Source organism: Coregonus clupeaformis, chromosome 19 (assembly GCF_020615455.1).
Source record: "Coregonus clupeaformis isolate EN_2021a chromosome 19, ASM2061545v1, whole genome shotgun sequence".
NCBI lineage: Eukaryota > Metazoa > Chordata > Actinopteri > Salmoniformes > Salmonidae > Coregonus > Coregonus clupeaformis.
In genome coordinates, this window is record NC_059210.1 from 24,201,812 (window position 1) to 24,223,535 (window position 21,724).

The window sequence follows — 21,724 nt, forward strand, 5'->3', positions numbered from 1 at the left end:
ACACCAGATTACCCACACAGAGCACACACACACACACATACAAACATCACAATAAGCTTAAAGATTTGATCTCACCCTGCATCCTCAATTACTGGAGGCTGTAGTCCTTACTGTGACTTAATACTGAGCCATGAATCTTCACCTGACTAGTACAGCCTCATCCAGAACACTGTAACCAGTCTCTCAGTCCTCTGCTCTCCCTCTCCCTTCACCACTCAGCCCCCATGTCTGGACCTGAACCAGCACTGCTGGAGGCTATTGATTGACCTAATATAAACAACATTCAACACTCGTTCATATTCAAACTACACAAACAAACATTAGCATTCAAATTACACATAGGATTAAGAAATCTGTTTTATCATTCTCTTACCCACTACAAACTGAACTAAACTATGAGTCATAAAAGCAGACTGCTAGAGGCTTATAGATTACTAGATTAAGTAATTAGGCAGTCGAGTTCACATCTGTTGAACAAAACTACCGGCGGAGGGGAAAAGGGGGTATGAGATGGGGGAGGTGAGGGAGAATAGGGGCAAATAGAAAATGGTTGGAGAGAGGAGAGAAGAGGGGTTAGCCAACAGAGGGATTGAGCAGGGAGGGGTTCTTATTGACAAGCTTTAGAACAGAAAAGCTCCCCCTGAGAATGTGATTGGCTGAGCCTGACAGTAGTGACCATGACAACACATGCTACTCCCATAAGCCCCCCAGAGACAGTTACTATGTGTACTCTAGACTAGGGTGGCACGATGCGAAGGGCTCCCATTACCTCACCACCACAAAACTAATTTACCTTATTCTCACATCAACCAGCCCTCCTTTCCATGTCAATGAGCGCTTTAGATACAAACAAAGAGACCAACAAGCTTGAAAAAAACAACTGTTTTATTCTGAAATGATTGATCGTGTGCCCAGTTCAGTTTTTAACTGTCTCCTCGAATCTCCTACATAACATTGCTCTCAAGAATAAATCAAAGGTTAAACTCTTAAACAAAATAAAATAAAAACATTAATTTTGGGGGTTTAATCCAAATAAAAAGAGGCTACACCAGAGAAATGGCTGCTCCTGGGTTGGGCCGACTGACAGTGCTACAGCCCTGCCCTATTGGTTTGTGTTCCATAGGCAAATCTTAGTCCCACCCCCATGAGTGGAGGATAGCCAATAACAGTGTAGTGTCCACAAACACACACAACTACCATTATGCCCCTCTCTCCATGTGAGATTAAGGCAGTAAACACAGTGGTGTATAACTTGGGGGTGGATTGGGAGACGAGACCGTTGGGCAGGAAAGACCTCTATAATAATAATAATAATAATATGCCATTTAGCAGACGCTTTTATCCAAAGCGACTTACAGTCATGTGTGCATACATTTTTACGTATGGGTGGTCCCGGGGATCGAACCCACTACCCTGGCGTTACAAGCGCCATGCTCTACCAATTGAGCTACAGAGGACCACATTATTGACCAATGATGCATGTTTGGACTACAACCACAGAGGAAGATACAGTAAAAGCACAATGATGATAAGTCCAATCATATAGAGACAAAGAGAATCCTTCTGCCATTCTGCCATACAGTACAGTAACGTGTCTTTTCCAGTTGTAACACAAACACAGCACCCCAGATTGAGATAGTTCTAAATGTTGCGCCTTAGCTGAGATGAGAGTGAGATGATGCACAGTACAGTAGATAATCAACCATGACCTGACTGGTAAGAGGGCTGAGGATAGGACTGTAGGCATATGTCTGAGTGTGTCTCAATGTGCTTTTTTGTGAGAGTTTTTGTGTTGCTGTTGTGTTGATGTGTTTATCTGTGTGTGCATGTTTGTGCATGTGTGTATATCCCCCCTCTCTCTCTCATCCAGGCATGAAGACCCCTCCCTCCCCCAAAAGGTAGCAGCCCCTCCCCTGCCCCGCCCTGGTGGACTTTGCTTTACTCTCCCTGGGCGTCATAGTTCGCCCCGCCTGCCTTCTTCAGCTCAGTGCGAATGTAGTCCTCCTCTAGCTCACGAGCATCACTGATCATGAACTCCTTGGCAAAGTTCTGCAGGAGACAAACAGAGGAGAGGAGAGGGGGAGAAGGTGACAGAAAAAGGAATGTGTGAGAGAGTGTTGGACAAGGAAGACAAAAGAAGCTAGAGAGATGGCACAGCCAAATTGTGTTGTACTTTATTTGCCATTCAATTTACTGTATTGTATTTTAACAGCACATTTATGAAAACATTTGTTTGTCTGTAGTATTTGTTTTAAAAAAGCATGTGAGTATGGGTGAGAACAGAGAGTCACTAACCTGGACAATATCTTTCACCAGTGTCTTGTCAGTGCTGATCTTGGCACGCTGCAGGCCGCTCACATTTTCCCCTATCCAGGTGATGAGGGTGAACTTGGCCCGCTTGCTCATGGCATCACCCGTTGTGATCCGCACAAAGCCAAAGAGACGCACATCATCTGAGAGAGAGTTAGAGAGAGAGAGGCACACAGAGAGAGAGAGAGAGAGAGAGAGAGAGAGAGAGAGAGAGAGAGAGAGAGAGAGAGAGAGAGAGAGAGAGGCACAGAGAGTGAGAGAGAGAGGCACACAGAGAGAGCGAGCGAGAGAGAGAGAGAGAGAGAGAGAGAGAGAGAGAGAGAGAGAGAGAGAGAGAGAGAGAGAGAGAGAGAGAGGGAGAGAGAGAGAGAGAGAGAGAGAGGGAGAGAGATGAGAGAGAGAGAGAGAGAGAGAGAGAGAGAGGCACAGAGAGTAGAGAGAGAGAGGCACACAGAGAGAGCGAGCGAGAGAGAGAGAGAGAGAGAGAGAGAGAGAGAGAGGGAGAGAGATGAGACAGCAGCAGTCAGTCAGAGATGAGACTGACCATCAGACAGGCAGAAACCTGCAGAGGCTGATGACACCGCAGACCATTTCCATTCCCAGCTGTCACATGACAGGTAATTATGGTATAGTTGTTAAATAAATGGATTTGTCACCATGTTTGAGCCAGCAATTGGCAAGGCCTGATTCCTGTGTACTGCGAGTTGATTGAGCTTTGTGAGAGTGTTTCTATGCTGCTGTAAGAAGTATGAACACAGGCAGGGAATATTGGCTTATTATGGCGACACTGCCAAATACCAAAAGTGGGGTAAATCTGTAAGTACGAGAAAAAGGGGAAGGTATTCAGGTCAACAGGTTCAATCAAAGAGGCTGGAGTTGTGAGCAATACCGAGGGGACTGGGGAGGCAGTGATTCTGGGTTGAGTCTGCTCTGGACCAGGCCCTGTCCCTTCATTACCCTTAATAATGCACTGATTGGCACAATCTAGGCATGATATCTGTGTTTATCTGTGCCTTACTGATAGAGACTTTCCTGGCAAAGCTTCAGAAGCAGCACACGTCTATCAGACTAAAAGCTCTATTGTGCATTAACAAGAATCAGTGTTAAAACTTATCAGCATGGTGTCAAAGGCCATCGCTAGTTTCAACACCTCCCCATACAGGAGTCCCCTACATGTCACCTGAATGAACTGTGATATCCACCAGACCACACAAAGGCCTATACTGTTTCTCTGTATAATGACCAATGTTTCTAGCACTTAAATAAAAATAAACTTTTTTTGTGCTTGTTTCTATATTTGTCACATTGTGGAAGCGCGTAAGGCGGACAAGTAATGAATAAGCATATAAAAGTGTTGAGTACCAAGCCTGACTTCCCCTGTCGTAAACTTCCTGGTGTATCAGACTAAGCTCAAAATCTCTTCCCTCTAAAGCCTTCCCTTTTAGTTGTGCTGACAAAGCTGTCATGACAAGGGTCCAGAAAACAGCTGCACTACTGAGACTATGATGATGCAGCAAAAAGACAAATAGAATGCTTGAGTTTAGACCTTTAGTTGATAAGACAGGTGATTCCTTTAGAACACTCAGTCTATCTAAACAACATGATGCAATGTTCACCTTCTTAGTGCAACAGTCTGTGGTCAAGCCCTCAAAGACAGGATGAGACTTTCACAGTTTCTGTTAAAGCAGATTCATCAGAATGTATGACACGTTTTATACAGTTAGATTAGAGCAACAATATCCATTGGGCAAAGACAAGGTTCAGAGTGATGAGAGACTATGGTAGTATGGGACAACCAAGCCTGGTCTCCTACACTAGAGGTAACATGGTAAATGTAAATCAGGGACACTCAAATTATTATGATAAATTACGTTTGGTATGGTTACATAAAACAGAAGGTTACTTACTTTTTGGGCGACCCAACCAAATTCACATAGAAATGTGAGATATTATAAATCTTTCATTCTCATTGAAAGCAAGTCTAAGAAGCGGTAGATCTCTTCTATGTGCATTATTTCTATGCTTCCCGTTCTTAAGTTTCGTTTTTGCGGCTTTTACAGCTTCAAATGGCAAATATATTTCAGAGCGGTTTAGATAGTAAACACTATAGATTCTCTACACTATAGTTGCGGTTTTGTCACATAAACTAAAATTGGGCGAACTATCAGAATTTTAGTAACCAGGAAATGGCGGAGAGATTTCTGCATAGTGCATCTTTAAGGCAACCACAAAAGGAGGGTGGGTGGAACGCGAACGTCTGGCAACCCAAAGGTTGCGTGTTCGAATCTCATCACGGACAACTTTAGAATTTTAGCAACTTTTCAACTATTTACTACTTTGCAACTAGTTAGCATGTTAGCTAACCCTTCCCCTAATGTTAACCCTTTTAACTAACCCTTCCTCTAACCCTAACCTTAACCTAACCTTAATCCTAACCCCTAGCCTAGCTAACTTTAGCCAGCTACCTAACGTTAGCCACCCAGCCAATGTTAGCCACAACTAATTGGAATTAGTAACATATCATACCTTTTGAAAATTCATAACATATTGTACATTTAGAAAATTTGTAACGTATCATACAAACTGTAATTCATAACATATCATACGAAATGGATAATATACATCCACTAATTAATACAAACCATACGAAATGTAACATATACTAAATGGAGTGTCCGTATTTACTTATACAGAATAATACGAAATGCTCTGAGACCAGGATGGACAGCGAGGTGTAGGCCTACTATTTGGGTAGTTAGTATAGTAATACATCAGTCCTATTTAAATAATATAATAAAATCAGTAATAGGCCTAGATTGTAATAAATTAGTATTTCATCACTGGAATGTAAACCCTGAAACAAAACTACAGCCTGGGGCAATACAGGCGTGCAACAGCACTGGAGTTTTTACACGCCACGCCCAACACTTCAGTATCTTATTGATTAGTGCTATCTGGAATCCTTAGGACATCCATACCCTAAACCCTACCCTACCCTTACCTTAACCATAACCCAAACCTTAACCCTTATCAATTTACATTTAAACTTCAATGAGGTATGGACGTCCCAAGGATCCCATATAGCAAAGACCATATCTTATTAGGGGGATGAGAGTGTGTGAGGGGAGGGTGTTGACAGCATGATTTGCTCATTTTTACATTTTAGTCATTTAGCAGACGCTCTTATCCAGAGAGACTTACAGTTAGTGAGTGCATACATACTTTTTTTTATTTTTTTCATACTGGCCCCCGTGGGAATGGACACATTTTGCACTATGTCCTGACTAGAATAAGACACTGCGCTGCGCAGAAGAAACAGATGGAACAACTTCAATATTATTGATATAAACTTATAGGCCTACACACTTTTTAAGAACTAAGAAAGGCCTACCTCCATATGAAGTCACGGGACAGATTCCGGGAACAGACCAAGGACACCAGGCCGGGGTTTGGGGTTTGTGGTTTGAGAAGTCAATGAGAGAAGTGAAAACAAGTCTTCCTTATTGTTAATTTTCTCGAAATCTAAAGGCACAACCTAGATTCGAGCCAATATTTTAAGTAGTTGAAGATGTTATTACTCCAACCTCGTGAAAGTGACAAACTGACACGTTTTCATTTTCGTAAAACAAAAATGTTATATCGAAGGAGCGCATGCGCAGTTCGGTGCGTGCGAGACAACCGTTAGACCCGATGATGTTTCTGCCCATGAGCTTAGTAGCCAACGTCGCCATGACATCGCCTACAAGTGTGATCGAGGATTTTATTGGAGAAGCAGTTTCTGCCTATCTTCATACTGTAGGCCTACTGTCTTTGGGATCTCAGTCCTTCGGTTGTCACTAGTTACCACAGCCAGAAAGTCACAATTGGCTATAGGCCTATTGTAAAAATTAATGAAAACAAAGGTTAGCTTTCTGGTCATAGCCTAATTTAAGGTTAGGCAAAAGGTTATCAGTGTGGTTAGGGTTAAAATCAGATTTTAAAAACAGAAATTGTAGAAATAGGCTGGGTTTAGCCATAAATATGACTTTGTGGATGTGTTAACTAGTGACGACCCAGTAGCCTACTAGCCTACTGCAGTGGCGTGTAATCATGGGTGCCAAGGGAAGCCAGACTTCCCCCCCAAAAAAAATTAATTAATAAACGGAAACACCCTCCTGCGAATTTTTCTTCAATTCGGAAGAGGCTGAACGTACACTATATATACACACATAAAAGTATGTGGACACCCCTTCAAATTAGTGGATTTGGCTATTTCAGCCACACCCGTTGCTGACAGGTGTATAAATCGAGCACACAGCCATGCAATCTCCATAGACAAACATTGGCAGTAGAATGGCCTTACTGAAGAGCTCAGTGACTTTCAACGTGGCACCGTCATAGGATGCCACCTTTCCAACAAGTCAGTTTGTCAAATTTCTGCCCTGCTAGAGCTGCCCCAATCAACTGTAAGTGCTGTTATTGTGAAGTGGAAACGTCTAGGAGCAACAACTGCCCAGCCGCAAAGTGGTAGGCCACACAAGCTCACAGAACAGGACCGCGAGTGCTGAAGCGTGTAGCCCGTAAAAGTCGTTAAAATGTTGTGTGTGGTCTGTATTACAGCGCTGTTGCCATTATGCAGGAACATTGTGGTCAATTTGAAATAACCGCATAGGCACAAAAATGAATGAAATCCTGGCCTTACCTGTGCACTGACTCTTGAATTCTTCATAATCTGTCCCCTGGCCCGCCGGCACAATCATATGGCCCTCATATTTAAACGCTGCCCTAAAACAACATAAAATGCACAATACATTAAATAATTAAAATGCACTGACCTTACAGCCATGTCAAATTGAATATTTGGGCCCTGTCTGTCAAAAAGATCAGTGATCCTCCATGCCACTCTACTCCACTAATGCGTGTCCACGTCCATCATCAGACATCTATCGGATGCGACTACAATGTAGTGACCAGGCTAAAGTAGGCTATTCATTCAAAAACCGATGTGTCAAATGCGGGTCACTATCACTGTACCTCTTGGATAGACAAAGGAAGTTAGTCTAATAATTCAGGGTACCGGGGCATGACTAAGAGAGATATTTTTTAGGGAGGAGAGAAACAATGATTCAAATGAAACACTAGGTAAATGAATGATAAGTGCACACTGATCATCCACCCATTGCTGTGGATTTTATAAATGCAGACTCAACTACATTCTTAGGATGCTGTGTAAAATCTCAGATGCCCACAATTGCCTATGCACAACTAATTTAAACACACTCACCAGTTTATCTCCGTGTTATCGTCTCTGACGAGGTTATAAGCTTCCCTGCAAGCCTCTTTATCGATTCTTGTTGCCATTTTGGATGGACGCAAATGGACAGTAGCCTAGAGATGAAAGAAAGCACACGGCGAAAAGAACAATCCAAAATCCAAAAGGAGCAGAACGAGAGTTCAATAGTCTGAAATCACTCGTCCCTATTGAACAGTCGAACAAGCGCTATTACACGAGGAGTGCGCAGAAAAGGGTGTATCTTTTCTCAATTATCTAAGAAATAGACTCTTTTCACGACTCGACTCATTCCTATATCCAGTTTATGGGCGTTGGTGATGTTTGTCAATCAGGTTGCCGTACTAGAGCGGCGAAGTCCCCAGACGCAGGATTCACCTCCTCCCAATGGTCAACTGAGAGATTCAGTCAAATAAATCCACCCTTTCTATTGTTGCCGTTTTACTGCGCTATCCTGCCATCTTGTGGTCTGTTAATGTGATTGATGCATGAGAACAATAGCCTGCTGCAAACAGCGCCACAATCAATAACCAAAATTAAACGTTCCGATAATACATTTAATTAAATGTAATTAAATAAAATTATATAATAAAATAATAAACCATAGTAGGCCTAGAACACACAGAGATAGACGTAATTTCTTTCAAGCTATATGAGGGACAAAGAGGGGGAGAGAGAGAGAGAGAGAGAGTGAGTGTGTGTGTGCGCGTGATAGGCTCGTTAGACAGTCATTTTACAATGGCTGTCTCATATAAATCTGCTATTCTCAAGGACCTGGGTTACACCCTAGACCCCCAGAATGGACCCGCATGACCAAATCCCTCCATGAATTGATGAGCCCACAACATATAGAATAAAATCACTTGTCACATAAGGACAAGTTGGAAAAGGCATCAAAATGGTGCATCTAAACTAAACGTTTCTACACTGAGGGATTTGACTGCGGGGATAAACACTTTTAGCAGTGCAATGCGCAAACTAACCTTTTAAATCTGCGTTCAATAGCTTTACGTTTTCAGCAGTGCATGGTAAGTGGGCCCCATGCACTCGCCCTGTGATTGGTTAGATTCACAGACAGTCTACGGCTACTTCCTGGATGAGATCATGGCTGCGACTAAACAACTAAATAATACATTTTAAAACAGCTTTTGATTCAAGCAAGCTGTAACAACGGGTGATGCTGTGCAATATTTAAACACTGTTGTTTTATTCTCGCTCGGTAAATTTTGTTGTCGAACATAAGACCGTCTCGTGTAGATCGTTGCTTGCTTACATATAGCCTACTGTTGGATCTCAAAGTTGCTGTTGAAAAGCTGCTACAATGTAACAAGAAGCCAACATCTCCCAGCGTCCTCCCCTGAGACGCCAAAGTGAGGTGATACCTTGTGGCATGATGTCAGTCTAATTTTCTTGACAAGCAACCCGAAAGTTAGTCTGTTGTCCAAGTTATGTGACGCCACTTGTGGTTTCTCTGAATTATATCGATTCGTCATCAAATTTCACTGTCTTTCAGATAGTGTTGGATTGAGAGAACACAATGGATAATGGAAGACAAAGCCGTGTTTCACGGCCTCAACAGATAATTGAGTCATCCAAGGTTAGTTGCATCATGTGACCTATCTAGCTACAGTGTTAGTTTTGTCTTAACTGACCAACTTCCTTCAAGTAAGTATAACTTTTTGTTTAATATTACCTGTTGCTCTGTGTCTCAGGTGTATCGTTGGGCGGAGCAGGCTGACTTCCTCCTGCAGGGTCTGAATGAGCAGCGTCAGCACGGCCAGCTGTGTGACATGGTGCTGGTGGCTGATGAGCAGCGTATCCCAGCCCATCGCGCCCTGCTGGCCGTCTCCAGCCCTTACTTCCAGGCCATGTTCACCCTGGGCATGAGGGAGGAGCGTCAGGCAGAGGTGGAGCTGGTGGGGGCCTCCTACATCGGCCTTAAGGCTGTGGTGGACTTCCTCTACAGTGGGGAGCTGCCGCTGGATGGAGGGAACATTGACTATGTTCTGGAGACGGCCCACCTGCTGCAGGTGTGGAGGGCAGTGGACTTCTGCTGCCAGTACCTAGAGAAGGAGGTGAGTGAGGAGAACTACCTCTACCTGCAGGAGCTGGCTCTGCTCTACAGCCTGGAGAGACTAGACGCCTACATCGACCACTTCATCCTGGAACGCTTCGCAACCCTGTCCTTCACCCCGGGCTTCCTGAGGGATGTCCGGCTGCCCAAGCTCAGCTCATACCTGGCCAGCGGGCAGGTCCAGCACGAGAATGAGCAGGCTCTGCTCCAGGCTGCTCTCCAGTGGCTGAGCCACATGCCTGACCGCCCTGCACACGCCCACCAGCTGCTCTCCAACATACGCTTCCCCCTAATGCCAGCCAGTGACCTGGTGGGGCGCGTCCTCCCGGCTGTACAGACCCTGCTGCCCTCCGAGGCCGGCTGTGAGGTGCTGGTGGAGGAGGCTCTGAACTACCACACCAGGGCCAGCGCCCAGCCCGTGCTGCAGACAGGCCGCACCATGCTGCGGGGAGGGGAGGAGCGCCTCCTACTGGTGGGTGGGGAGGTGTCAGAGCGCGGGGAGGAGCTGACTGCAGATGTTCGCTGGTTGGATGGAGACTCTGGTGGGTGGATGGTGGAGACCCAGATCCCGGCACAGAGGAGCCACCACTGTGTCGCTGTACTGGGGGGGTTCATCTTCACCGCTGGAGGCAGCTCATCACGAGATAATGGAGGTGATGCTGCCAGCAACCTGCTGTACCGCTACAACCCCCGCGACAACCAGTGGATCAAGGTAAAGCCAAAGATACTGGTAACTAACTAAAATATCTCATCTGCATTTCCAATTAGAGCAAATTAAGCATAGTGGGCAGAACAAGGAAGGAGGTGGGCAGAGCCAAGCACGAGTTGGCGAGATCCTATTGGCGCCTTCTTGCATGTACACTGAACAAAAATATAAATGCAACATGTTAAGTGTTGGTCCCATGGTTCATGAGCTGAAATAAAAGATCCCAGAAATGTTATAAATGCACAAACAGCTTATTTCTCTAAATGTTTGTGCACAAATTTGTTTACATCCCTGTTAGTGAGCATTTCCCCTTTGTCAAGATAATCCATCCACCTGACAGGTGTGGTTTATCAAGAAGCTGAGTAAACAGCATGATCATTACACCTGTGCACCTTGTGCTGGGAACAATAAAAGGCCACTCTAAAATGTGCAGTTTTGTCGCATAACACAATGCCACAGATGTCTCATGTTTTGAGGGAGCGTGCAATAGGCATGCTGACTGTAGGAATGTCCACCAAAGCTGTTGCAAAATAATTGAATGTTAATTTCTCTACCATAAGCCGCCTCCAACGTCGTTTTAGAGAATTTAGCAGTACGTCCAACCAGCCTCACAACCGCAGACCACGTGTAACCACGCCAGCCCAGGACCTCCATGTCCCGCTTCTTCACCTGCGGGATCGTCTGAGACCAGCCACCCGGACAGCTGATGAAACTGTGGGTTTGCACAACCGAAGAATTTCTGCAAAAACTGTCAGAAAACGTCTCAGGGAAGCTCATCTGCGTGCTCATCGTCCTCACCAGGGTCTTGGCCTGACTTCAGTTGGCGTCATAACTGACTTCAGTGGGCAAATGTTCACCTTTGATGGCCACTGGCACGCTGGAGAAGTGTGCTCTTCTTCACAGATGAATCCCGGTTTCAACTGTACCGGGCAGATGGCAGACAGCGTGTATGGCGTTGTGTGGGGGAGTGGTTTGCTGATGTCAATGTTGTGAACAGAGTGCCTCATTGTGGCAGTGGGGTTCTAGTATGGGCAGGCATAAGCTACGGACAACAAACACAATTGCATTTTATTGATGGCAATTTGAATGAGCAGAGATACCGTGACAAAATCCTGAGGCCCATTGTCGTGCCATTCATTCACTGCCATGACCTCATGTTTCAGCATGATAATACATGGCCCCATGTCGCAAGGATCTGTACACAATTCCTGGAAGCTGAAAATGCCCCAGTTCTTCCATGGCCTGTATACTCACCAGATATGTCACCCATTGAGCATGTTTGGAATGCTCTGGATTGATGTGTACGACAGCGTGTTCCAGTTCCCATCAATATCCAGCAAATTCGGACAGCCATTGAAGAGGAGTTGGACAACATTCCACAGGCCACAATGAACAGCCTGATCAACTCTATGCGACAGAGATGTGTCGTGCTGCATGAGGCAAATGGTGGTCACACCAGATACTGACTTTCTGATACACGCCCTACCTTTAAAAAAGGTATCTGTGACCAACAGATGCATAGCTGTATTTCCAGTCATGTGAAATCCATAGATTAGGGCCTAATTAATTTATTTCAATTGACTGATTTCTGTTGGGGAATGCTTACTGTGTGAATTGTGTGTGTGCAATAACTCAATTCGCCCTTGCACTCCTAAACAATGCGATTTTTTGAAACATTTAGAAAGAGTCAAGTATACAAAACTTAGTGCGCTCTGTTCGTAACAGATTCTAGTTTGGGGAACAGAAAATGTTATTGAGATCAAATGTTTCATCGATGAGACCATTAGCAGAATGTCGGCCAAGCTGCATCTAGCTCCATCTTCTCCCATTTCTCACCACTGGACTTCCTGGTGAGAAGAAGTTCTAAACAGATGCTTCAGATGTATACATCCTGTGAGAGGAGATCTGTCTCCTTCTTCCATCTGTGGTAAAGCCCTGCTCTCACAGTGCAACCCAACTTAACTTCAGAGTGCAACCCAGACCTGGGCAAAAAATAGTTGTATTTTGTAGTTTATTTGAAAATACCAACTTTTCAAATACTCAAGGTAGTCGTGTATATATATATATCTCTTTTTTAAAATAGAGTTTCAACTAAAAAGCAGCCATTTTCTTTGATATTTAAATACAGGTCTCAGAAAAACAAATAATAATATTTGAAGGTGTTTGAATACATGCAAGTTATTCGAAAACCCAAAATATATTTATTTGATGGCTGCCAAATATTTTATGAAGAACCAAAAAACGAGTTGGTTTGTTGAATTAGTCTAAATATATTATCATTAGCACATGGTTTGGAGGGCTCTCAAATATGGATCTTAATATAGCCTATAATTAAATACCTGAGGGACATGGAATCACCTCAACATTAAAGTAGACCACTTTTGCAGCTTACAAAATGACTAACAAATATATTTTAATTATGAGTGAAGAGGTAATACAGTAACACTTTACATCAAGTTATTATACATGTGTAGTAACTTTGACTATTACAATAGCAACATTGTTACATAGGACTTTGTAAATTGCTTTATAATTGCATAATAATGGAGTTATTACATATGTAGTAAGGAACAGTGACTATTCCACTTGTGTACAGTAGTTACAAAAACTGTCAGCTCATTGCCATGCAATTAAAATGCAATTACCAAAGTATTATGTAACAACATGCTAATAACATTTATCCAAAAGTAATTACAGTTTTATTACACAAGCACAAGAACAGTTTAATGTTAAGTGTTACTGAGAATGCTAACGGTAACAAAATATGGCTGTGTGTCGAAAGGAAACTAAATATCCAAAAACTGCCGTCTTGAATCAACTACAGCCAAAGAAGGTGGAAAATCATGTTAGTTTGTATATGGAGTAAACTATCCCTTTTAAAGATGTAGTGTGTTTGAAACAAGAACACTTCCCCTCAAATGGACAGAGTTTCGAAGTTGTTTTTGCTAGGCATCCAACTTGCTGTTTGCAATGTTTGCTAACGGCTTTGAATTTCTCTGCGGTATTATATAATGAATTGCAGTTTTCCACCTTTTCAGTGGCATGTTGAAAGACTCATACAGTAGTTGAGCATCACAACATATTTATTTTGTATCTGTACAAAACATAATTGGTTTTTGTTTGATTGATTATGTACAGTGAGGGAAAAAAGTATTTGATCCCCTGCTGATTTTGTACGTTTGCCCACTGACAAAGACATGATCAGTCTATAATTTTAATGGTAGGTTTATTTGAACAGTGAGAGACAGAATAACAACAAAAAAATCCAGAAAAACGCATGTCAAAAATGTTATAAGTTAATTTGCATTTTAATGAGGGAAATAAGTATTTGACCCCCTCTCAATCAGAAAGATTTCTGGCTCCCAGGTGTCTTTTATACAGGTAACGAGCTGAGATTAGGAGCACACTCTTAAAGGGAGTGCTCCTAATCTCAGTTTGTTACCTGTTTAAAAGACACCTGTCCACAGAAGCAATCAATCAATCAGATTCCAAACTCTCCACCATGGCCAAGACCAAAGAGCTCTCCAAGGATGTCAGGGACAAGATTGTAGACCTACACAAGGCTGGAATGGGCTACAAGACCATCGCCAAGCAGCTTGTTGAGAAGGTGACAACAGTTGGTGTGATTATTCGCAAATGGAAGAAACACAAAAGCACTGTCAATCTCCCTCGGCCTGGGGCTCCATGCAAGATCTCACCTCGTGGAGTTGCATTGATCATGAGAACGGTGAGGAATCAGCCCAGAACTACACGGGAGGATCTTGTCAATGATCTCAAGGCATCTGGGACCATAGTCACCAAGAAAACAATTGGTAACACACTACGCCGTGAAGGACTGAAATCCTGCAGCGCCCGCAAGGTCCCCCTGCTCAAGAAAGCACATATACAGGCCCGTCTGAAGTTTGCCAATGAACATCTGAATGATTCAGAGGAGAACTGGGTGAAAGTGTTGTGGTCAGATGAGACCAAAATCGAGCTCTTTGCCATCAACTCAACTCGCCGTGTTTGGAGGAGGAGGAATGCTGCCTATGACCTCAAGAACACCATCCCCACCGTCAAACTTTGAGGTGGAAACATTATGCTTTGGGGGTGTTTTTCTGCTAAGGGGACAGGACAACTTCACCGCATCAAAGGGACGATGGACGGGGCCATGTACCGTCAAATCTTGGGTGAGAACCACCTTCCCTCAGCCAGGGTGTTGAAAATGGGTTGTGGATGTGTATTCCAGCATGACAATGATCCAAAACACACGGCCAAGGCAACAAAGGAGTGGCTCAAGAATAAGCACATTAAGGTCCTGGAGTGGCCTAGCCAGTCTCCAGACCTTAATCCCATAGAAAATCTGTGGAGGGAGCTGAAGGTTCGAGTTGCCAAACGTCAGCCTCGAAACCTTAATGACTTGGAGAAGATCTGCAAAGAGGAGTGGGACAAAATCCCTCCTGAGATGTGTGCAAACCTGGTGGCCAACTACAAGAAACGTCTGACCTCTGTGATTGCCAACAAGTGTTTTGCCACCAAGTACTAAGTCATGTTTTGCAGAGAGGTCAAATACTTATTTCCCTCATTAAAATGAAAATCAATTTATAACATTTTTGACATGCGTTTTTCTGGATTTTTTTGTTGTTATTCTGTCTCTCACTGTTGAAATAAACCTACCATTAAAATTATAGACTGATCATGTCTTTGTCAGTGGGCAAACGTACAAAATCAACAGGGGATCAAATACTTTTTTCCCTCACTGTACATCTGAGAAAATGGCCATTCAGGGGAATGGACATTTTACAGAATGTTCAGATAGAAATGTTTTGTTTAGATCAAATATGACTGTCAGGTAGATTGGAATAATATAGGAGATTTGTGTTTTATTCTTTCGATTTTTATCTTCAACATGCAGTTCCAGATACAGCTTTCAGATACAACCCTGCCATTAGTTGAAGGCAGCCAATCCAATAGTTTCTGAAAAGTAGTCACTTCCTGAGATCTGTATTCAAATACTTTTAAAAAGTAGTTGCTTTCTCAGATCTGTATTCAAATGGTTTTAAAAAGTAGTTACTTTCTGAGATCTCCATTCAAATCCCAGTTCTGTTGAAACCCAACCTAACATTTTCAAAATGTCTCCAATTATGTGTCATCTTTACTCTAGAGTGCCCCAATGAACCAGCGCCGTGTGGATTTCTACCTGGGAGCCGTTGGGGAGTGTCTGATCGCTGTGGGAGGGCGTAATGATAACGGGGCTTTGTCGTCAGTGGAGGTGTACAGCCCTACAAACGACTGCTGGACATACGTCGCAGGACTGCCCAGGTGCGAACTGACACTATTCCTCTATAATGGTCTCCCAAAGGGTTACCTGAACTCCTGTCTCTCTGATATTAATTCCACCTGTTAAGCAGCAAGACAACAGAGTAATGAGAACAACACTCTGCCTCTAGGGACAGCTCTATGTTATGTCACGGTTCGCAATAGACCTAATATAACTATTATGCCTTCTTAGCCGGCAGACTGGCACAGCTCACATCAAAGCCCTTTCTCTCACCTGTCCCTCTCTTCTCCATGTCTCTGCAGGTTCACATATGGCCATGCAGGTACATCTGATAAAGGAGTGGTCTACATCTCAGGTGGCCATGACTACCAGATCGGGCCTTACCGGCGAGACGTGTTGAGCTACGACCCCCGAGGAGGAGACGTCTGGGTGGAGCGCCAGGCAATGTCATCGGCACGGGGGTGGCACTGCATGACGTCACTTCACCACCTCATCTATGCAATCGGGGGCAGTGATGACCACGAGGAGAGCATAGATCGCTTTGACATCCTGGCGGTGGAGGCATTTGACCCCCAAAGTGAACAGTGGACCCGTATAGCCTCCCTCCTCCAGCCTAACAGTGAGGCGGGCTGTGGGGTCTGGGGGGGTAAGATCTATGTGCTGGGGGGCTACAGCTGGGAGAGCATGGTGTTCTCACAGGCCACACAGGTGTTTGACCCTGACAAGGGCCAGTGGGTGCGGGGCCCAGACCTGCCCAAACGCATCGCAGGGGCTTCAGCCTGTGTGTGCTCAGTGAGACCCCAGCCCTGAAGTCCAGACAGGAAGAGGGCAGGAAACAAGGGAAAATGCAGGCATCACCCCACCCACCCCAACTAAAGAGGAGACAGAGGACTGCAGGGGATGGAGGGGGTGAAAAGAGCTGTGTAACTACCAATGGAACTGTCAGTGGATTACGTATTATATCATCTCTAAAAGCACAAAAGCTCACAATAGGACTGGTTCTGTATCAGCTGGTTTGTGAAGGCTTCCAACATGCCTAACCCTGGGGACTGTGAAAACGTTTGTCTTTGATGTGCTTGGTATTACAATTAAAGCATCATCTATGTGTTTTAACCTAAATGTTTTGTTTGAGTTATGAATTAAGTAATATTGAGTTCCATCAGAATCAGGCAGAAAGGGCAGTGTTGGCACATTTATTCAAATCAAGCCAGCAAAAAAACAACATCCATTATTTACCTTCAGTGCTACATTTTCATTTATCATAGTTTCACTTTATAGGTAAATACCATTTGCAGGCTTATGCTGCTGATGTTGATGAGGAGGTGGATAGTAATATGTCCTTGTTAACATCAGGTTGAGAAGCAGTTATCTTATTTCTGTCTCAACTCACTGATCCTCAGGGACTCATTAGTATGGATGAGACTTCAATCTGAAGAACAGAAACATAGCATTATGTCAGGTTAGGAGCAGTTGTTCTCTACATGGAGTTATTGATGTATAGAAGAGTGTTAAGTATTTGTATAAGGAAGGGTGAACCCTGTCTTACGAGTCTGATGCAGGACTTCCAGCCTCGATCCAGTCCTCTGTGCTGACATGTCCTCCTCACTCAGAAGTCAAAGATCTGCAGATGACACACTTCCCATTTGAGTTCTCACTGCACCATTTTTCAGTTATTGTCAGAATGAATAAATCTCCGTAGATTTATTTTAGTGAGATAGTAATGTGTGTAAAAGTTCAGTTAATAACTATATTGGCATACCAAGACATTGACCTGACATTGATAAAACTATAGCACTAAGACTGATTCCTAATTTAGTCAGTCATATTGCTCAAACTGAACTTGATATGAACTCATAGTATGATTCAGCAAGAACCATATGTAGGTCAAATAAGGAAATATAATATATATTGGGTTAGAGAAAGTTCACCTTAGTGTTTTCCAGAATGTGGTTGGGTTTGACACTCTTGGGGATCAGTGCAATACCCTGCTGCACATGATACCTCAGCAGCACCTGAAACAACACACACACATACAGTCCTTAGATCCAGAGTTCAGATGTTCATTCACACTCTCTCACACACACTCACTCCCTGAAGACAGATCTGAGATGGACACACAGCTGAGACACATACATGTGTGTTTCTACCGGAACTCTCTATTCTAACCTGAGCAGGGCTCCATCGGTGCTTCTTAGCATGTTCAACTTTTGTAACGTAGAGAGAGTTATTTACTGAGTGTCAAAAGTGCAGGACAGAGTCATATAGTGCAGGTGCAACTGTAGGGGAGAGTGGGGTAAGTTGAGCCTCCCTTGTTTCTAGAAAACCATACACAAAGTGTATCATTTGACCAAATATTTAAGAAGAGGTCATCATTTGAATGAAGAAACCACATGGAATAAGTGGTAAGCAAGTTAGGTCAAAAAAACAGATTTTCACCAAGTCAAATTAATTATTGTGTTAAGAGGTTTCATGATGCTTGTATCTAAACCAAAGTAGATTGTTTTAAGACTGTTCTATACGTCAATATAAGGTCCTAAACCTAGCAAGGAAGTGCATCCTTGTAGCTGTGTTGGCTAATATAGTCAAAATGCAAAATGTTTGCCTTGGGGTAAGTTGAGCCAATTGAAGTGATTTCTTCCCAGGTGTAATGCAAGGCATTATCGCTGGGATATGTTAAAAGTGTTTTTTTTTTAAGTACAAAGTGTTTGTAAGTGTTAAGCCTGTGTTAAAATATGCTTAAAATGATTAAAAGACAAAAAAATGACTGTGATTGTGTTGAATTGTGTTTGGGAAATAAAGATAGAATGGTAAAAAAAAAAAAAAGTGGTAATATTTCATTCAGTACAGAAATTTGTAGGCGTCTTAACTTGTCCCGCGGCTCAACTTACTCCATACCTGGAGTAGGTTGTGCCAAGAGACCACTTTTTTTGGACAAGCTATGTTTTCATTCTCATCGACGGGGCTGTAGTGGAACGAACTATCATGGTCCAAACACACCAAGACAGTCGTGAAGAGGGCACGACAAAGCCTATTCCCCCTCAGGAGACTGAAAAGATTTGGCATGGGTCCTCAGATCCTCAAAAAACTCTATAGCTGCACCATCGAGAGCATCCTGACTGGTTGCATCACCGCCTGGTATGGCAATTGCTCGGCCTCTGACCGCAAGGCACTACAGAGGGTAGTGTGTACGGCCCAGTACATCACTGGGGCCAAGCTTCCTGCCATCCAGGACCTCTATACCAGGCGGTGTCAGAGGAAGGCCCTAAAAATTGTCAAAGACTCCAGCCACCCTAGTCATAGACTGTTCTCTCTGCTACCGCACGGCAAGCGGTACCGGAGTGCCAAGTCTAGGTCCAAAAGACTTCTCAACAGCTTCTACCCCTAAGCCATAAGACTTCTGAACAGCTAATCATGGCTACCCGGACTATTTACACTGCCCCCCCCCACCCCCACCCCATATTTTTACGCTGCTGCTACTCTGTTAATTATTTATGCATAGTCACTTTAACTCTACCCACATGTACATATTACCTCAACTACCTCAACTAGCTGTGCCCCCACACATTGACTCTGCACCGGTACCCCCCTGTATATATAGCCTCCCTACTGTTATTTTATTTGACTTCTGCTCTTTTTTTCTCAACACTTTTTTGTTGTTGTTTTATTTTACTTTTTTATTAAAAAATAAATGCATTGTTGGTTAAGGGCTGTAAGTAAGCATTTCACTGTAATGTCTACACCTGTTGTATTCGGCGCATGTGGCCAAATTTTTTTGATTTGATTTGATTTGAAAACAAATGTTTACATGAATTCTGATTATTTCCAGGGATAACAACATCTTGAAGAATATGTAGATATCTTTGTTAGACAGAATACTATATTTCCCTTGAAGGAGTGATGCTGAATGTAAAAAATGGCTCAATTTACCACACTCTCCCCTATACATGTTATTGTCAGGAGCACTCACAGGTCTTTGGGTCTTCTAGGGCAATGTTTCCCAAACCCGGTCCTGGGGACCCCAAGAGGTGCACGTTTTGGTTTTTGCCCTAGCACTACATAGCTGATTCAAATAATCAACTCATTATCAAGCTTTAATTATTTGAATCAGCTGTGTAGTGCTAGGGCAAAAACCAAAACGTGCACCCCTTGGGGTCCCCAGGAACGAGTTTGGGAAACGCTGTTAGGGGAACCAAAGGGGCTGTAGGCAGTGAGGGTGATGTTGCGAGACTTGCAGAAATCCACCAGGTCAGATTGGACCAGATAGGGATGCAGCGCCACCTGCAGGAGAGGAGAGAGAGATGATGACAGAGCTGTCAGAACGCTCTTTCGGCTGTTGTTGTCCATTCTTGTCTCCTCCCCTCTGACCCATTACCACCCACACACTCTTTCAGCACAGTAAACACACACCCATTTACACATGTAGCAACTATGCATAAACACAGTTAACCTTCCACACGTCCAGATAGTCAATGTCAGTGGTGAGCATTTCTTCACCTGTCACAGGGAAGAGCTCATCATACACTTTCTAGAAAGAATTTAAAAGAAATGTGAACGCACACAGAGATTTGTTATTGAAATGTCAAGAACGGTATCAGTAGAGACCATTAGTCCCTGTATCATCCATGTGGATATTTCTACCAGTGTCTATGTGTATGTAGTCCTGTGTAGCTCAGTTGGTAGAGCATGGCAAGCACCAGGGATGTGGGTTCGATTCCTATGGGGGACCAGTATTAAAATGTATGCACTCACTTGCTACTGTAAATTGCTCTGGATAAGAGTGTCTGCTGAAATGTAAATGTCCTGTAATCCCTCCTACAGGGAAGTCCAGCTGCAGGTCACTCAGAGTCCTGTAATCCCTCCTACAGGGAAGTCCAGCTGCAGGTCACTCAGAGTCCTGTAATCCCTCCTACAGGGAAGTCCAGCTGCAGGTCACTCAGAGTCCTGTAATCCTTCCTACAGGGAAGTCCAGCTGCAGGTCACTCAGAGTCCTGTAATCCCTCCTACAGGGAAGTCCAGCTGCAGGTCACTCAGAGTCCTGTAATCCCTCCTACAGGGAAGTCCAGCTGCAGGTCACTCAGAGTCCTGTAATCCCTCCTACAGGGAAGTCCAGCTGCAGGTCACTCAGAGTCCTGTAATCCCTCCTACAGGGAAGTCCAGCTGCAGGTCACTCAGAGTCCTGTAATCCCTCCTACAGGGAAGTCCAGCTGCAGGTCACTCAGAGACTTGTTTCTCTTGCCTCCTTATCTTTCTAGTTAATCATTTAACTATGTAAGAAGTGTACACTCAGTAAATGAGGGCTGTTGTAAAGACTCAGGGGATGAAGGAGAATGTCCTAAAGGACACTTTCTTCAGAGGGGAAATACTGTAGACCTGGACTACAGGGTCCTCATGCCCAATCAATATGTGGTAGGAAAGGTGTGAGATTACATAGGCCTGCTGCAGGTCACTGTGAGATATAGCTGTGATATTGTACAATAGTATAGATTCAATTTAAAGTGTTTGGTAATGCAATGCAAATACATTCAGGTATGCAAGTCTTGGATGTAGGACAAATAATATGACCATGTTGAATCTGCTCAGGAAGGTCCCAGACTGCAATACATATATCCAACAGTAGGCTGCGCTATAGTATCAGCAATGAATGATTTCATGCTAATTAGTCATCACACCAACTTTTCATTTTTTACAATAAGCTTGAGAAGCATAACATTGAACCAGACGTGTATCTACAGTACAGATAGTCAAACTGACAAATGTATCTGCGTGTAGTAAGAGGGGAAGTAGTCCAATGTAATATTTATTATTTGTGAGGATGTTTGTTTTCTTTAAAACCAAGAGAGCCTTCATAGCGCTTTGAAACTGAAGGTGATTCAAGATGTTTCTAGGGGGTATATAACATTTTAGTATAAGATACATTTCTGGCAGAAAATCTATAAGTGTACTGAATAAACGGACATAAAGCATTTACAAAACATTATACATGAAGTATGAAATGACAACAGCTCAAGACTGAAATCGTTACATAATATCGTGTTCACGTTTTAATGTTTTAATTCTCTTGAAGTCTTTTGAAGATTTACACCTGATCATGAACACTGGGTACAT

General features: G+C 43.5%; 2 protein-coding genes across 2 annotated transcripts; one reads left to right on the top strand and one right to left on the bottom strand.

The window, feature by feature from the left end:
- Positions 1-1,891: 1,891 nt before the first annotated feature.
- On the bottom strand, positions 1,892-7,982 carry LOC121531817 (coactosin-like protein). The gene is made up of 4 exons (XM_041837294.1): positions 7,574-7,982; positions 6,992-7,074; positions 2,296-2,453; positions 1,892-2,049 (listed from the first exon to the last, which is right to left on the bottom strand). The coding sequence occupies exons 1-4, from the start codon at positions 7,648-7,650 to the stop codon at positions 1,939-1,941; spliced, it is 429 nt and encodes a 142-aa protein (XP_041693228.1). The 5' UTR covers positions 7,651-7,982; the 3' UTR covers positions 1,892-1,938.
- Positions 7,983-8,379: 397 nt separating this feature from the next.
- klhl36 (kelch-like family member 36) lies at positions 8,380-16,732 on the top strand. Its single transcript, XM_045227129.1, has 4 exons — positions 8,380-9,176; positions 9,292-10,365; positions 15,503-15,660; positions 15,922-16,732. The coding sequence occupies exons 1-4, from the start codon at positions 9,117-9,119 to the stop codon at positions 16,427-16,429; spliced, it is 1,800 nt and encodes a 599-aa protein (XP_045083064.1). The 5' UTR covers positions 8,380-9,116; the 3' UTR covers positions 16,430-16,732.
- Positions 16,733-21,724: the final 4,992 nt, after the last annotated feature.

Bases quoted from the DNA above. Each gene is read 5' to 3' on its own strand.
- LOC121531817 (XM_041837294.1), bottom strand. From the start codon at position 7,650: ATGGCAACAAGAATCGATAAAGAGGCTTGCAGGGAAGCTTATAACCTC. The intron at 7,075-7,573 runs GTGAGTGTGTTT...ATGTTGTTTTAG, and splicing joins GATAACACGGAGATAAACTG to GGCAGCGTTTAAATATGAGG. The intron at 2,454-6,991 runs GTAAGGCCAGGA...ACTCTCTCTCAG, and splicing joins ATTCAAGAGTCAGTGCACAG to ATGATGTGCGTCTCTTTGGC.
- klhl36 (XM_045227129.1), top strand. From the start codon at position 9,117: ATGGATAATGGAAGACAAAGCCGTGTTTCACGGCCTCAACAGATAATT. The intron at 10,366-15,502 runs GTAAAGCCAAAG...TCTTTACTCTAG, and splicing joins GCGACAACCAGTGGATCAAG to AGTGCCCCAATGAACCAGCG. The intron at 15,661-15,921 runs GTGCGAACTGAC...ATGTCTCTGCAG, and splicing joins TACGTCGCAGGACTGCCCAG to GTTCACATATGGCCATGCAG.